This window comes from Dermacentor silvarum, chromosome 2 (assembly GCF_013339745.2).
Source record: "Dermacentor silvarum isolate Dsil-2018 chromosome 2, BIME_Dsil_1.4, whole genome shotgun sequence".
NCBI lineage: Eukaryota > Metazoa > Arthropoda > Arachnida > Ixodida > Ixodidae > Dermacentor > Dermacentor silvarum.
In genome coordinates, this window is record NC_051155.1 from 6,176,944 (window position 1) to 6,194,254 (window position 17,311).

Sequence of the window (17,311 nt, forward strand, 5' to 3'; positions counted from 1 at the left end):
TTTTCGCGGCGATCCTGTTCGCGCTGCCGTGTTTGATCACGTGGTGACGCGTCCATTGCTTGCCTTAACTGCCTCCGTTGCCTCCGAGTTTACAATAAATTAGTATGACGCCGGTGCGGCTTAGCAAACCTCTGTTTCAGGAGATATCGTAGATGGTGACTGGGTGGACGACACGAAGCTTTGACCAATGCGTCAGAGAACATGCAAAAGCGCTTTCGGAGCTAATTAAGCTACGTCCAAACGGCGCGAGCAGCGTGCTTGCTGTCGAAGCGCGACTAAATATGTATTCGGAGCTATCCAAACTTTCCGCTCATAAATTGAATCAGGATTAGCGTGTTTTACTCTTCGTTCTTTATTTGCCAAATATTTTGAAGCAGAGGCTTGTCACGTTTTTGACTCCGTAAATTAAGTTCCTCGGCGCGGCCACTATCTGATTATTTTCTGCATAACAGCTTGCGGGTGTGATCAGTTTCATTAGATTTGTTCTTGATGCGCACAAGGCTTGATACGTAGCTGTTCTGTACATTGTAATACCTTGTAACAAAGACATGTTATCGCTAGTAACTCGCTTACTCTTGTGGACCGTCACGAAACATTCAGCTTCGTCTATTCGTGCGCTATCGGTGTAGTACCGTCATTTATTGTGCATATATAGTGTGCATATATTAAAGTGTGCGCCGATTCACTTATTGCATCTTTGGTTAGCAGCGCGACGATGTACATGGAAACGAGAGAAGGGATAGGAAAGAGCGCTACTTACAACAATTTTATTGTTGTCAATTTTATTGTCAGTGCCCCTTGATTGTCACTGTGCGATAAAGAAGTGAAATATCTAACAACATGATTTGCATATTGTATGTTGGAAGCTGAGTCCCGAACACGTGCTACCCTTCTGTTCTTTCTATTGTGCCTTAGCATGGTATTTAAACCTTGGTTGTGTGCGCAATAAAGTTGTTAAGCGCTCTTCCCTTCTCTCGCTTCCATGTAGATCGTCGCGCTGCCAACCAAAGATGCCACTTTACCAAAACGCCCGTTCAGCCACCCTTGCACTTATTGTTAACACGTTGGCGAAAGAGTGGGCGTACGTTTCCGTGCCGGTTGGGGTAAACGTGTGTAGATACTGTGCGCGAAACCTACGATGACACGAAGAGGCACTACACCCTTTATCATTGTTCAACGAGTGGTACTCACTCTTTCCGACGTTCTAGGGATGAAGCCCTTTTTTTGAAGGTCAGCGATACAGCGCTGCCGGATGAGCGAAATTTTTTGTATCCTCGAGAATAGCCGGAAACACGTACGGAGAGTTGCAGCAGCGGTTCACGAACTTGGCCCCACATATTGGTTACATTCTTTAATATGCCACTCACTATTTTTGCAGTTGACTACTGCACACGTCTTCAATCCACATGATTCAATCCAGCGTGATTGAAGCCCAGTGCGTTAGCGAAAACTCAGTTGTATTTCCGACAGCTGATCACACAGAAGCAAGGTAGAAGTGGTGATGGTTTCGTATTCGTGCGCGGTCGCTGAGGTGACGTACGGCGCGCCGCCAAAAGCGCCACCTCGTCTCTCTAGAACAAACTGCTCCGCGAAAAGGGTCAATATGTCCCTTGAGGCAGAAAATCTGGCGTGATCAAGCGAAGGTTCTATATATATGGCCGACGGCGGAAAGATTAAAAACACGTCAAAAAATGCTCGGATTAACGTCAAATTTCTCAGGGAGGTGCCTGTAAGAAAATGTAATTAATGGCTTTGAAAACAAAATTTGCTAGGATTGGGTTTGGGTGGGAATCGATCCTGGGCCTCCGGAGTACGAGACTTGTACGCCAGGGCGGCTCCCTCGGTTCTGACTCACTAAAGGTGTGCCTAGTGCGTGCGTCATTGTACTCGTCCCTGCTGCTGCTTGACGTGCAGGAAGGAGACTGGCTGGCACCTTCTTGCACGTCAGGCAGCAGCCAATCAGCGACAGCTGAACTGGAAAGTCCACTAGGTAGACTCTTACAGAATACTGCTCCTGGTTACATCTTCGGTACACGTTATGGTGTCTCCTCGCAAGGTACGAACCGCTGCTGAAGAAGCGAATCGTAGAGCTACGTGCGCGGCTACCACCAAGCATCATCGGGCTCAGCAGACTGCTGTGCAGAGAGCATTAGAAGCCGCAGCTCGCCGTCGACGCCGGGCGGACAGTTCTGATCGTTCTCGTCAAAACGAGGCGAACAGACTGCCGCGAAGACCCTGGTGTGCGTGGTGCCGAAATTGGAGCTACTCTTGAGCCGCTCCACCAGCTTACGCTGTGAGTGTGCAGCGTGTGCCGCGCAGGCCTGGACTCATTTATCTCTGCTATCGCTACCTGTCCATAGGTAAGCCACGTCTTTATTCTTTCGCCATGTGCCACTAGTCCATAAATGTCTCGTTTATCCGTTGCCACTTCATAACTCGCCTAATTATACTGCGTTTCATACATCAGGTGCAACGCTGTGGAAGCTACGCACGAAGTACGTTCACCAAAATCCGCGCGTTCCGTCTATGCTTCGCTGCGCGCCAGCAGCGTTTGCTCGCGCGAGCTTGCACGTGAGGCTGCCGCAACGGGCTGCAAAAATAAAGAACAAAGAAAAGCAAATTGACATAAAACAACGTGTTAGCAACCGTATGAGTACACTGTTCGTTTGTTTCTAAGGGTAAATTAATTTTTCTGTTCAGAACTGAGCTTATATGAAGAACATTTTCATAAAAATCGGTCAATAAACACCGAACTATTTCTAAGGGGGAACGCAGCCACTGAAAAATGTATCTCTAGCCTCTACAGCGTTGCACCTGATGTAGCAAACGGAGTATAGCATGCCTACGCCAACCCACCCATAACGTTGTACCCGTCCTCTACAAAATTGCTACGTTCACTCGCGCGCTCTGGCGATCACATTATATAGCTTCGCAATAAAAGACTGTAGGACGCGCCGGAGTTACGGTAGCAAAATCACAGGGTACCTGTTGTCGCGCAACCTAATAGCGGAGAGGGTTCTTCGCCGAAAGCAACGCGGCTCTTTGAGCCGAGCGCAAGAGCTTTGTGACGCCTCAAGATGTTGTGTTCGGCGCTGAGGCTCTGTCGCGTTTTCCCACCTCAACGGGTGACGTGCGCGTTCGTCGCCCAAACCCGCTGTGCGTCTCTTGCCAATATGCGTCGTGCCAGATCACCGAATCTTCACCTAGGCGAACTCTCACAGTGCATTGCACGCAGAGGTTGTAAAAGTATCGTAGAGTAAAGCATCGGAGAAGAAGTGCAGCCGTCGTTGTTCCGCTGTCGTCACTTCTTGTCGCCATCATTCTTGCTTACGCGGTCACAACGTCATCGTTGTCGTCACAGTGTCATGCCGTCTACGAAAGCGCGTCAGCAATAATTTGCGCCGTCATTATTGAGGTCAGAAGTATACGTCAAAATAATATGTCATACTCTCATAAGTAATCCTAGTGTGAGGAAGCGCATGTGACCTCTGACGTCAGCACAAGCTATTGTCTTAGTTTCATGGTTTCGGAAACCGTTATATTTCTCTACGCTGTTTTCTTTCTTTGTTTTGCCGCAATTTTTCTAATTCCGTAGTGAGGTGGGAATGTTGTGCAGTGCAAGTGGCTCCAAGCCGCGTATGTATGGACGAATGGACTCGTCTTACTAACGAGTTGTCAATAGCGCTTGTCCTTCTTTGTTTCGTTTTTATCTTTCCCGCATTTTCGCGCTAACATACCCAACTTACCGGCAGCACTGCAATACGCTGGTGTACCTTTGAAGCTGGATTCACCCGATGGACTTAATTGCGTGTACGGGCATGACGTTACTGTAACTGAGCCAAGATTAATTGCGCCGCCAGCAGAGCTTGTATGCGGCGTGATTGGATAGTACTGAGCTACGACGTGCGCGGAATCGGTCCGTCGTGTGCTTGGATGGCGCTCTACACTATAAGCATTAATTGGAAGGAAACAAGAAGGAGCGCCTCTTACGCATAATTACACGGAAGTGGTACGTGTATTCGCTCTGTAGCAGCCGGTTTCTAAGCATGTCCCGACTCCCAAGTGAGCATGAATTAGGCCGCTGCTACAAAGGCCGGTGGACTCCATCTCACAAGCTGTTGTCAGCACTGCCGAAGGTACGAGGCAATATCCTTGCGCAGCGGTCGGAGGCTGATTATTGGCGACACTAGAGTGTTTCTTTTTTGCTCGCTACTTGATACGGTACCGCCATACGGGACATGCCTTTGCGCATGCATATCGCATACGGAAATTACTGTGGCAGTTACCGCCGGTAACCGTAATAGCCACCCTAACCGTGATCACGTATAGAAACATGGCAGCACCCATACAGCGCCGACCACCCGCTTCGATCCGAATTTGCGCTTTTTACTGTCTCTCCGCCCTGTCAGCAAGAAACAAGGGGGAGGGAGGGAAACAAGCGCGGGAGGGAGGCGGGGGGCGCAGCTTCTACTCTGCCAACAACTGCGCTCATACTTTGCCCGCGGCTGTGGCGGTCGCCCGCACCGTCTCTTATCTCCACACGGCTCTGACCTTTGTATGCGCTGTGCATTCGCCGCTCAGTTTCCGTTGAAGCGATAGACCGCACGAACCTTCGCCCGCTGCGGCGGCTGCGCTTCGCTGCCAGCGTTTTGACAGTCGTTGTCTGCGGTCATTCAGTGTGATCTATTCATATTTGCTTGTGCGCGCTGACACCACGCTTGTTAATTCAGTTAGTAAGCGAATGTGTTCAAGTTTATGCAGCCGATAAAACTACTATCCCTACTCCGAATAGCTCTCTACTAATTTCCTATCGCAACTGATGCTTCACCTTTCGGGCGAAACTACGACATTTTTTCGTAACCGCGAAAGTGGCGTTGTGTGCGCATGATTTTCTTTCATTTTATTGCTACCAGACTGAGCTGATCTGAGTGATTTTGTCTCAACGCAAAAGTGCATATGCACTTTTGTTTTTCTTCATGGGTAGAAAGACTAGATGCCACTGCTTGGAAGAGTAAACATTTCATTTCTAACCCCGTTGTCACTTCCTCACGTCCTGTCCAATACGCTGCTCCTCTTGTTAAAACAACAATATAATGCTCAGGCTGGTTCTGCCTTTCAAAGTGATATATGACTGACTGCGCCTAACTAGTTACAATGTTCTCTGAAAAAAAATGTCTATCAAAATTGTGCTATTGTGAGTTGTTTGGCTCATGTTATAGCGCAACCTAAATGAAGTCCACGGGACATGCCGCCTCTGAGAATATATAAACTTAAGGGGAGGCAGAGTAGGCAGCAACCTTGAAGCGCACTTCTCCCGATAATCGTGACACATCGCTCAATCAGTACAGGATCATCATTACCAACTTGAGCCTATTTTACGTCTCCTGCAGTACGAAGATCTATCTTAGAGATCTCCGTCTACATTCCTTTGACTTCGACATCTTGCACGATGAAAAAAGAATACCATTCGCAGCAATCACGCAACATACTTACAGGGTAGAATTTCCTCTGCATCAAGACAGCGGCAAGCATTGCTGAATTCATTGCGACAACGAAAGGGGTAATAGTCATTGTAATAAAGTTACCTAAAAGTAAAATAAAAGTGGCGCAATCAACGAACTGCAGCGAGCATGATGAAAAATAATTAAATAAAACAATTGTAGACTGACGTTTGAATAACACTTTAAAACATCAACGCCGACTACCTTGTAGTCATGACCGACTTAAATGTGGAAGTGAGGAAGAAATCACCGGCCAAGCACTCCGTACAAATGGTTAACCCGCGACACTGAAACGTGCGGCCCCGGTGTTTATGACTGGGTTAATCCCGACGGCTCATTAAAGTATTTCTGAATTATTCGTTACGTCTTTGTGTTTCTTAATGAGGTTACACACACATTCGGCTGCGAGGGAGAGAACGACGTCACTGACGGTATGGCCTGCAGTCTGCCGTTGTCGCTTGCGTTCGTAGTCTTGCGTTTGCTCGCAGGCGTGGTTAGCCCCATTTGCTCATTACCGCTTGCGATTCTTGGAAATTAAATTGCTTCAGAATTAAATCTGTCCGTTACGGTAAGACAATGAATGGCTCACACCCCCTTAAGCAATGGCTCATACCCCCGTAAACGCGGCCTCCCCATTACGACGACAGAAGAGGAATTCGACGCTGGAATGATGGGCGGCAACGCAGCCAGCTGTGGAAGAAGACGACGACGACGAACGCAGGATCAGTGGCACGAGCGCGTGCCAAGCACGAGCACGAGCGCAACCAGGGAGGCGCCAACGAGCCAGCTGCGCGGACGAAGACGACGACGCTCAAGCTGATGATGATAGTTTTCTGTACACAGGCGACGGACACACGCTTTTTATTTTCGCCTAGCCATATAAAGCTTCACTGTAAGAGCGGGCTCAACAGCAAACAAGATGTCTCCTGTGTCACATGACAAGAATGGTAGAACCTGAAACTAACAGAACCTTTAATGCATGTAGTGTTCCTTAGGCTGACGTGCGCTAAAACAAGAGCTTCTAACAACGCAATTCGAACAACAGAAAATATATGGTGGCGGGAGGCAACGTACCGTCCGATGACAAGGCCAGGGACATTGTGACGATGGTAATGTACGCGAAGCAGATGGAGTCCAACGTGATGCCGAACCACCGAGCCGTGCAAAGGAACATGTACCAAGCCGAGGTGTGATGGTCTTGCTTCAGGTCGAACATGCGCTCAAAGGTCCGCTGTGCGTTGAACGCTCGGATGGTGGTCAGGCCGTACAAGGAGGTGCTCAGGTGGGAGAACACAGGGCTGCGTGCTGCGATTGTGCACACAGAACAGGTCGCAGCAAGAGAATGGACAGCGCAAGAAATAACCGCTCGTGCACATTGTCCAGTTCCTGCGCTAGGTTGAAGCTAGAGCCCTGGAATGTGACGTCGCACCGCGCCATGCATAAACGCTCCTGCACTCTTGCGTAGGAGCTGCTCCTAATGGTGTTGGCGATTTCCAGGGCCATTGTATTCTGCCAGTGAATGCATACCCTTTAAGAATTAGTTGTGCCTTCTAATGATCACCCTCGGCGCACCCTATTTGCATGCTCCTTTTACGTTATATCTATCACTTGCGGCTTTCGTGCCATGAGGTGCGTATATTGGGAAACTAGAAATTCATTGGCGCGCTCTAGTGGAAGCCCGCCTTAGCCATAGAAAATGCTACACCCAGATTCATAATATGCAAATCTTAATTGGGTACGACAAAGTGTGGGATAGACTGCAGAAGTCAATCTTGCGCTCCTTGCTTTTCATTCTACACATAAACGACACCACAAACGTCTTGTTCACTCATCACAGTTTCAGGAATGCTGATGAGATTGATGTCTCTTTTTCTGGTGTACATTTGAAAGAGATCACATTGCTGCTTACATCACCTAAAGTGTACTTCGTGCATACTAATAAAGCCACCTACCTGTTGGTCGTTATCGGAGCTGCGATAAGGTTGAAGAAAGGTACTCACTCACTCCCTCCAGCCGCTTAACGTCTCTGGCTGTCCGCATGTAGAACCGGCGTAGGTAGAAGAAAAGCACGAATAGGATTAGAGTGGGGATGATAATCCAGGGGCTGATAACGGCCACCACCACCAGAACACCGACCAGGTTCAGGAATATCTGCGAACGTTCAGTGGCAGATGTGCCTCGGCTATCTAACAGTTCAAGAAAGCCGCCTTAATTATTCACCGCCAGTAACTGCGGGTGCCACGGAAACCAATACTTACAAAAGTGATGTCCAGGCCGGTCGGTGGAAGAAGGTCATCGATGGTACCCAAGTCCTTGGCAAAGCGATTTTGGATTCTACCTGCAATGCGCAATTTTTAGGTGAAATCATACTCGCAATACTTGCGACTTTTGTATAGCCGCAAATACTGAGCACCATGAGAACCAAACAATGAAAACCAGAACTTGCTTGGCCGTTCTTGAAAATATTTTACTCTCAGCACTCATACAACTTTTGAGCTTCCTTCACTGGATGGCGTGCTGCTCCTCACCGCGGTTTTTATATCCAGCCGTAGCGGCAGCATTTTGATGGGGTACGTGCAATGCAAAAACACTCACCTCTAAGGTTTGTGCTAATGTTGCTCTGGGACATTAGCTCCACGGTGGATCAACTGAACTCCTGAGGAGAAATGTTTTTTTTTTTAAATTTCGATGGAAAGAAGTTGTTGGCACATTGCGAAATGGGAGCCGGTGTGGCTTGCTTGGTGCGTTCTTCTCGTGCGAGTGCTCCTTCGCTGTCGCGGATGTCAGGGAAGGCCCTGGGGATATTTGACGTTAACTATATGCCGATATCAGTCATTTGGGCACAATGACGTAGTTCACGCCACAGTTTGCAAACATAAAATCACTGCTGACTGGGGTAGTATATGCACTACAGGCTTCGACCCGCCGTGGTTGCTCAGTGGCTATGGTGTTGTGCTGCTGAGCACGAGGTCGCGTGGATCGAATCCCGGCCACGGTGGCCGCATTTCGATGGGGGCGAAATGCGAAAACACCCGTGTACTTAGATTTAGGTGCATGTTAAAGAACCCCAGGCGGTCCAAATTTCTGGAGTCCCCCACTACGGCGTGCCTCATAATCAGAACTGGTTTTGGCACGTAAAACCCAATAATTTAATTTTAACTACAGGCTTCGCTGCTATCCCTCGTGACGCGCACCTAATGTAAAGTCAGTGGTCACGCGCTTTGTCGATCCTCTTGAGTTCGAGAGCGTGAGCACAGCAGTGTTTATGAGCAACTCGGCTGTCCCCTCATTCGTAAGCGGAACATTTGCGGCTCTATCTGATATAGCACTTCCGTTTGCAGTGCACCCTTGTCGGGCTTAAAGTCATTTATGTTTTATTGATGACAACGTAAAGCATATTCTAAGACCACGGAGCCGTTACATTCCTTGAGGAGCATTTTGCGATCTAAAGTAATTTATATATATAGGTAAGCTAAAGCAAACACAACGAGTCTTGATCTTAGTGTTGTTAGGTTTTGCCGAGCAGGGCAAAACCTAAAGCCGAGTCAGGAACACGACGCCTGCACGAGGAACAACGTTTTTAATACAGCATAACTACCGCCGGAAAATGCACATAATCCGCTCGGCGTGGATCCGCTATCCGTTTTAGCAGTCTTGCCTTCACGAAGGGAGAGGGACGCAGAAGCGCCTCACTGATAACAATCATGCGCGACGGCGCATTATCAAGCTGAACAGAATCGCCGGGTTTCGGCGCTTGGTGAACACAGACGCATGCGCGCGAGCGCAACAGTGCGAAAATAAGTAGCCCTTCCTGTTATGTCGCTTATATGTTATATTACTCGCGAAGATCGTAAACCTTCGGTTCTTGAATATTGTATGAAAACTGAACCAGCAGAAGCACATGCGCAGCGTCATAGATTTTATGTTATAATTTTGTATTTGCATTCGTGCAGTAGACGAAAGATGGACTATTTGAGGAAGCGCACATTGGAATCCATATGATGGGAAACGGTAACCTGGCCTTTTGGCGGCAGTTACCTAGTGCGCTGCAGACGCCAATGTTGCCAATGAAATCGAAGCGAAAAAAACACTGCATCACCTTACGCGCCATTTGCCCCATGATTGACCCCACGCACTAACTTTCAGCCAACACGTGCAAGCATGAACCACTCTTGTGCAGACAGTACAAAAGGTGGGCGACAACATAGCAACGGGGCAAAACGTGTGGTTTTAGACTTGTATTCAGAAAGAACCCATACGCGAGAATTATTCGCAAGGACAAATTCCAGCCAGTGCTGATACTGCCCACAATATTAGTGACAGCGGCTCATGAATGGAAAAGAGCACTTACGAACGAGAAGTTTCGTGAATTGGGCCCCTGTCATAGGAAAACCATTTGCGTCATTGAAACTGAGCTGTACAGTAACACCAGCAGTGACAGCGGCTATATTAACAGCTGTGTGAGGAAGAAGATCGACACGCTGAACAGCCCCGTTGCCATCGTGTGGCTCGTACAAAGTTCGCTCTCTGGCTACACCCTACCTGCTGGTGCTGCATTTGTCGCTGCTGCTCTACGACCCGAATAAACCCTCTTCACCATTGGTGGAGATGCTGGTTACAACAGGAAATCTGAAACTTCGCAACCGGACACTACAGTCCGTCTTCATTAGGCCGGAAGAAGTACTACCACAACCCGCTGCCCCGGTGACTACCTTGGTCTGCCCTGGCCCGTTACGCCAACGCGACCCACCCATCTTCAGCGGTACAGAAGATAATCACGTAGAAGAGTGGCTCGCTCACTACGACCGGGTGAGCACCCACAACCACTGGGACGACACCTAAAAACTGAATTACGTGTCGTTTTACCGAAACCACGAACGTGATCTCACGACGTGGGCGGCCTTCAAAGCTAGCGTAACGGAGGTATTCGGGCGCCCCGCCGTTCGCAAGCTTCGCGCCGAGCAACGTTTGCGTGGTCGTGCACAACAGAGCGAGAAGACATTTACCAGTTATATAGAAGATGTTGTTGACCTCCGTAACCACGTTGACGTCGCAATGGCTTATGCCGAGAAGATCAGGCATATCTTAAAAGGCACTGAACATGCCGCCTTCCAGATGCTGCTGGCGAAAAAATCCGGCAAATGTGCCCGAACTCATCAGTCTCTGCCAAAGCTTCGATGAACTACGCAAACAACGCGTAGCCACCAGCCAATCTCCTCCACAGGCCACTTCAATGTCGAGCTTGGCTGTTGCCTCGGCCAGTGGTACAGCATGCGCGACCTTAAGACCATTGGTGCACAGAAGACAACCATCCGATTTGTTTTTATTGTGGCCGTGCTCGACACGTGGCACGTCACTGTCCCCTACTTGCACCGAAAGTATCCAACAATGTGCGTCCATATGCGCCTCGTTTCCAACAACGTCGCAATTATTCGGACAGCTATGAATCACCTCCTGCCGCCGAGACCGCCTTCTCCGCTCGCCGTTCACCTTTTCCTCACCACCGCTCCCTTTCGCCCATGCACCGTCGGCGGAGCCCTCTACGCCAGCAAAACGAAATATCGCAGTTCATGATCCAAGAACTGCGGTGTCAGCAAAATGTACTTCCCCGAAAATCGTTACTGAAGTCGCAATAGAAGGAATATTGACGCTAGACCTTGTCGACACCGGCGCTGTGCACTTTCAGCGATAGATGCCCGTATTTACCGCAAAATTGGAAAAGTTTTGGATTATCCCTTCGGACGGCTAACGCGCAGCACGTCGAGCCATCCGGTGCGTGCACCGCTCGTGTCGTCCTTCAGGAGGCTCTCTATGTCATCGAATTCATCGTGCTGTCATCATGTTCTCAAGACGTCATATTAGGTTGCGACTTTCCCTTCACACATCATGCGATCATCGACTGCGCCCCCGCCGAAATTGAGCTGTTTCCGTTTTCTCCAGATATCATCAATGCCAAAAAGGACCCTTGTCGCAAAATCCCCGTTTCAGAAGACACCGTTATACCTGACTGGTCTTATGCTCTTGACAGTGTATCTTGTGACTGTATATACCAGCACAGTACTCGTCACGCCGTCTGAACTCTTATTTCGCCGCTGATCACTACCACTGCTGTTCGCTGTTCTCGAGTTCACCACTGACCTCTCTCTGATGTGTGTGTGTCAAAGCCAGCGGCAGAAGCAAAAATGTCACAGTTTCGCCCTAAGGGCGAAGCAATGAATGCGATAGCAACACAGCAATGTCATACGAAGTAAGGTGAGCGGCTTTGGTAGCAATATGAATTGTAGTAAACATGAGCTGATTAAGTAAGCAGGTGTGCTGCGGCGTAAGTAGACCGACATGAAGAGAGACTCGATGACGACGAGAAGGCACGTGTGAAACGGTGGTGTTGATGAGAAGCGCTTCCCGTGGGCAGCGCGTGCGAAGGGACACACCTGTAGCGCTGCACTGCCGATACGGGCAGCATTGCATGTGTAGCGTGCGTTGAAACATGTGGCCCGACTATTAATAACTGAATGAACAAGCGTGGTGTGAGCGCGCACAAACAAACACGAATAGATCACACTGAATGACTGCAGACAACGACTGTCAAAACGCTGGCAGCAAGCATACGCCGCAGCGGGCGAAGGTACGTGCGGTCTATCGCTTCAACGGAAACTGAGCGGCGAATGCACGGCGCATAAAGGTCAGAGCCGTGTGGAGATAAGAGACGATGCGGACGAGCGACGAGCGCGGTTGTTGGCAGAGTAGAAGTGCGCCTCCCCCCCACCCACCGCTCCCTCCGGCGCTGGCTTCCTGCTTCCTTGCTTGAGCGTGGGATATTGAGTGCGTTCGCTCTCCGTGATAGCGCGCGTCCCCGCACGCTTCCGCTCGGGCACACGGCGCGCGGTGAAGATTTTATCTATAGGGAACCTCACGGCGACGGCGACGCCGACGGCAGAAATCCGGTTGAAGTGCCCATATAATTGCTATCGCAATAAAACTTGACGCCGCCGTGAAAGCCTCGGGAGAGCAGAGCCGCAGGCTTCACCTTCAATCTTTGGCACAACGGACCATTCCGCTTACCTTGCGTCACTCGAGGCGTCGCCTCCTCACTCAATGCCACGTTCTTTTACGCCGTCTATTGCCACTGACCTTACGACGACGCCGTGAGCCGGACTTCTTCACTTGCTACAACATTTCTCTTCCTGTTTTGACTTTCAAGCAACGTCACTCGGCCGCACAGCGACTGTTTCGCACACTATCGACACTCGAAGCAACGCACCCATTCGGCAGCGTCCCTATATACCGAATATACCGAAAGAAGCATTATCGGTGACCAGGTGAACGATATGCTCAAACGTGGTCTCATCCAGCCTTCTACGACTGGTAATGTCCAGCCCTGGACATCAGCAGTCGTCCTAGTTAAGAAAAAAGGTGGCACCATACAATTTTGCGTTGATTATCGAAGGCTTAACAAGATTACTCGAAAGGATGTATCCCCGTTGCCACGTATAGACGACGCACTTGACTGTTTACAAGGTGCGGAGTTTTTTCCTCCATAGATCTCCGCTCTGGCTACTGGCAGGTGCCCTTGGCTGACGCAGACTGTTCAAGAACCGCGTTTGTAATACCAGACAGCTTGTACGAATTCACGGTAATGCCGTTCGGTATGTGCAACTCGCCCGCAACCTTTGAACGCATGATGGACGGCATCCTGCGCGGCCTGAAGTGGCATACTTGTCTCTGCTACCTCGATGACGTTGTCGTCTTTTCCCCAGATTTTCCGACCTATCTTCGCTGTTTACATCAAGTTTTGACCTGTCTCCGGAATGCTAGACCCCAGCTTAACTTAAAAAAGTGTCTATTTGCAGCTAGAAAACTGACTATACTTGGCCACGTTGTCTCCTAAGAAGGCATTCTTACCGACCCTGCTAAACTCCGTGCGTATCCGAATTCCCGAAGCCCACTAACTTGAAGGCACTAAGCCGCTTCATTGGACAATGCTCCTATTTTCGACGATTCGTTCGCCATTTCGCTACTGTGATCGCACCCCTAAACTAGCTTCTCCAAGGCGACAATGCACTTTCTACTTGGTCGGAAGCCTCTGATGATCTGTTTACGACTCTCCGCCGCCTACTTACGTCTCCGCCCAAGCGCACCTACTTCCTACCGACGCCAGTGGTGTCGTTCTTGGTGCTGTGATCGCACAACGTAAGAACACTAATGCCGAATACGTCGTCGCTTATGCCAGTCGTGCCCTTACATATCCTGAGGCCATTTACTCAGTAACAGAAAAAAAGTGCGTGGCCATCGTATGGGTGCTTCAAAAATTTCACCCATATCTCTGCGGTCAACCCTTTCATGTCGTGATAGATCATCACGCTCTTTGCTGGTTGTCTAACCTCAAAGACCCGTCCGGTCGCCTCGCTCGGTGGTCCCTTCGAATCCAGTAATATGATATCCGTGTCGTCGATCGCTCGGAACGCGGACACTGTGACGCCGATGCACTCTCGTGCTTCCCAGTTACTTCAGACGCCAGTATTTCTACCGACAGTAATGATATCTCCCCTCTTGACATTATGGACATAGCCTCCGAGGGACGAAAAGACCTATGGATCGTCATGATAATCAATATTTTGTCAAACCCTCCGGCAGCTTAGGCAACTCGAGCTTTACGCCGACAGGCCCAGCATTTCGCCATCCGCGACGGACTTTTATACCGCCGCAACTGCCACAATGACGGCCGCACATGGCGCTTAGTCGCGCCCCGCCACCTTCGAAACGATTTATGCTCCGCTTTTCCCTCCGACCCCCAGTGTGGTCCCGGCAGAGTATCGAAGACCTACACACCGCTTAGCCTACGATACTATTGGTGCGGGATGTACACCTTCATCTGCAAATACGTACGCTCCTGCATTGCCTGCCAGCAACGCGAATGTGTCTCACGTCTCTCCACCGCACCTCTCCAGCCACTTCCCTGCCCAGTCGGCATTGATTTATACGGGCCTCTACCAGCTACTGGCACTGGTAACCGATGGATTGTCGTCGCAGTAGAACATTTAACACGATATGCTGAAAAGGCCGCCTTACCTGCCGCATCAGCAAAAGACGTCGCCTCGTTTATTCTACAGAACTTTGTTCGCCGTGGCGCAGTTCATGAACTGCTGAGCGATCGGGGTCACGTATTCCTTTCGGACGTGCTGCAGTCACTCCGATTGGAAGTACAAATTATTTACCACACCCCTACCGCTTATCACCCACAGACGAATGGCTTAACAGAACGATTCAACAGAACTATTGGTGACATGTCATCAAGGTATGTGGCGTCAGACCACTCCAAGTGTGATCGTGTAGTTCCCTTCGTCACATACGCATATAACACTGCCTCCCAAGCCACTACGACGTTTTCACCATTCTTTCTGCTTTACGGCCGCCAGCAACCCGCCGAGGTGGCTCAGTCAGCTAAGGCGTTGCGCTGCTGAGCACGAGATCGCGGGATCGAATCCCGGCCGCGGCGGCCACGTTTCGATGGAGGGGAGATGCAAAAACGCCCGTGTGCTTGCGTTGTAGTGCACGTTAAAGAACCTCAGGTGGTCAAAATTAATCCGGAGCCCTCCACTATGACGTGCCTCATAATCAGAACTGGTATTGGCACGTAAAACCCCAGAAAGAAGAACGGCCGCCAGCCCTCCAGCACCATTGATACGGTTGTCCCGTACCGGCCGGACCTGTTGCTACGGTAGCTCAGCACACCAGGAAATGCCGACAACAGGCCCGTTCGTTGACGTCTGCTCAACAATGTCGCCAAAAACAGCGTCATGACCTCAAACCACCTCCTCACCCGTTCGCCTTCGACTGTCTCGTGTGGCTTTGGTTCCCGCCTGTTGCTGCTCCTGGCCTTTGGTCGAAGCTTCTTCCCAAGTACGACGGGCCCTACCGCGTGGTTGCGCAAACATTAACAGGTAATTACGTGGTTGAACCCTGGTCGCCATTTTCCGATCTCTGTCGTCGCGTTCGAGAGACTGCACACTGACCGGCTCAAGCCGTACTACAAGCCGCTGAACTCTCCCTAGGTCACCAGGATGGCTACTCTTCCATACCGGGGGTGATTGTGAGGAAGAAGATCGGCACGCTGAACAGCCCAGTTGCCATCATGTGGCTCGCTGGTGCTGCGTTTGTCGCTGCTGCTCTACGACCCTAATAAACCCCCTTTGCAGCTGCAACGTATTCATCAAAGTGGAATTGAAATTACGGAAAGCGGTACTCGTACGTCGATCCCTGAGATTTGCATACGTGACATTTGAATGGTGATTGCAAATAAGCAACTGTGATTACCTGTTCTGAGTGAGCCAGAGTAAGTACATCTGCACAAGCCTGTTAGGATGACGGAGCCTGTCCGAGTATCATTTTTGTGAGTCTGAGCCTGACTGCGTGAGGTTGATTAGGATTTAGGTGATGCTTTGTCTTGGCAAGCCCTAAGGCAGAAGCCTACATTACGAAACAACGTTGACCAAACGTTGCTGTGAAGTTAGTGACTGACACTAGACTTGTATGGTTAGCTCTCCCCTTAATAAATCACGGTATTTATGACTTGCTTCTGGTCACTGCATCTAGTTTTTCAGCATAGTAGTCATAATGCTTCACAATGTTATGCAGCACCGTGACGGAGTGGTGTGGCCAGCTAACTCACCGATTGGGTTTGTGTCGAAGAAAAGTATGGGCGCACGGATGATGCAACGGAACATGCGGTTGTGCAGGTTCACCGATGCCCGCATGCACATGACGAAGAAGGCCACCGTGCGGGCCATGGACGAGAGGATGAGGCCGCCGATGATGATAGCGTACACGACTACGTTGTACGTCACGGTGTCCAGGGAGGACCACCATTCTGCCCAGGCAGACAGCAGAGACGCCACTGGCTCCGTGCTGTTCAGCACGCTGACTGTTGTCGCCATTGCAGCAGTGCCGTTGTCAACCTCAAATGCTACCTCGGTTGCGTTTAGCAGGATGGCCCTAGCAGCACCCTCAGACTGGCTCGTCCTGCAAGGTGAGATGCATTTTCGTAATACAATGAACGGCGTTTACGAATCAAAGAACGAGGGAAAGCTGCTGAATTTGCGGTCGGCCACAGCGTAGTCTTTTGTACCCTGCGGCGTGAAACGCGGGCACTGTGTCACAAAAAAGTTAAAAAAAGAAATAAACAGAAGACGTCTTATAGCAGCACCGAAATATCCGCCAATATTAAGGAAGCCATGATGGCACTCTCCATACCAGTATGTAAGCCAGAAGTCGCTGCCGTTGAAGATGGCTTGCGCAAGTATGCTGCTAACGAAGAGTAGAGGCATCAGTAGCGGACCCGCCCCAGCACGCATGTAGCTCCAGTAGACGTGGCCCTTGACAGAGCCCGTGCTGCGAGCCTCTTCGGACTCCACGGGCTGCTTGAATTCACTGCCCTTGAGGTCTGACGTGCTCTGAAGCAGAATTATTGCCGAGTCATATGATTGCTGGTATCGGCGGCGGATGCTAGAGAAGCGTTTATGAAAAATTAATAAATAAAATACAACCCTTGTGCTGCGTCCGGCACGGTGCCTTTATTAGGTTTAATGCTGCGCTCCTCAACAGCTGTAGCAGCAAACGTTCATTGTGGTAACCCGTCACTTCAAGGGGATTGTCTTAAAAATTAATTGCAGCACAACACCTTGTTAATAGACTTCCCTGACATATCTTATAGGACGAAAGCTGGATTTATTTTAAAACCTACTCTGGTTTAGACGGCCACATAAATGGGTCTATAGGGACCGAGGTTAGGTCCACTGCAGCAATGTGTTAGT

The 17,311-nt window shown here is 49.9% G+C and overlaps 1 protein-coding gene across 2 annotated transcripts in view; it reads right to left on the reverse strand.

Annotated features, from left to right (window-relative positions):
- Nucleotides 1–17,311, reverse strand: part of LOC119441294 (ATP-binding cassette sub-family C member 4-like) — a 450,511-nt gene that overhangs the window by 128,989 nt on the left and 304,211 nt on the right. For both annotated transcript variants that reach the window (XM_037705919.2, XM_049661127.1), the window contains 5 exons: nt 16,752–16,951; nt 16,171–16,520; nt 7,760–7,839; nt 7,502–7,652; nt 6,576–6,806 (listed from right to left, as the gene is read on the reverse strand). In XM_037705919.2, the coding sequence (XP_037561847.1) occupies nt 6,576–6,806; nt 7,502–7,652; nt 7,760–7,839; nt 16,171–16,520; nt 16,752–16,951 (1,012 nt within the window). The remainder of the gene's footprint in view (nt 1–6,575; nt 6,807–7,501; nt 7,653–7,759; nt 7,840–16,170; nt 16,521–16,751; nt 16,952–17,311) is intronic.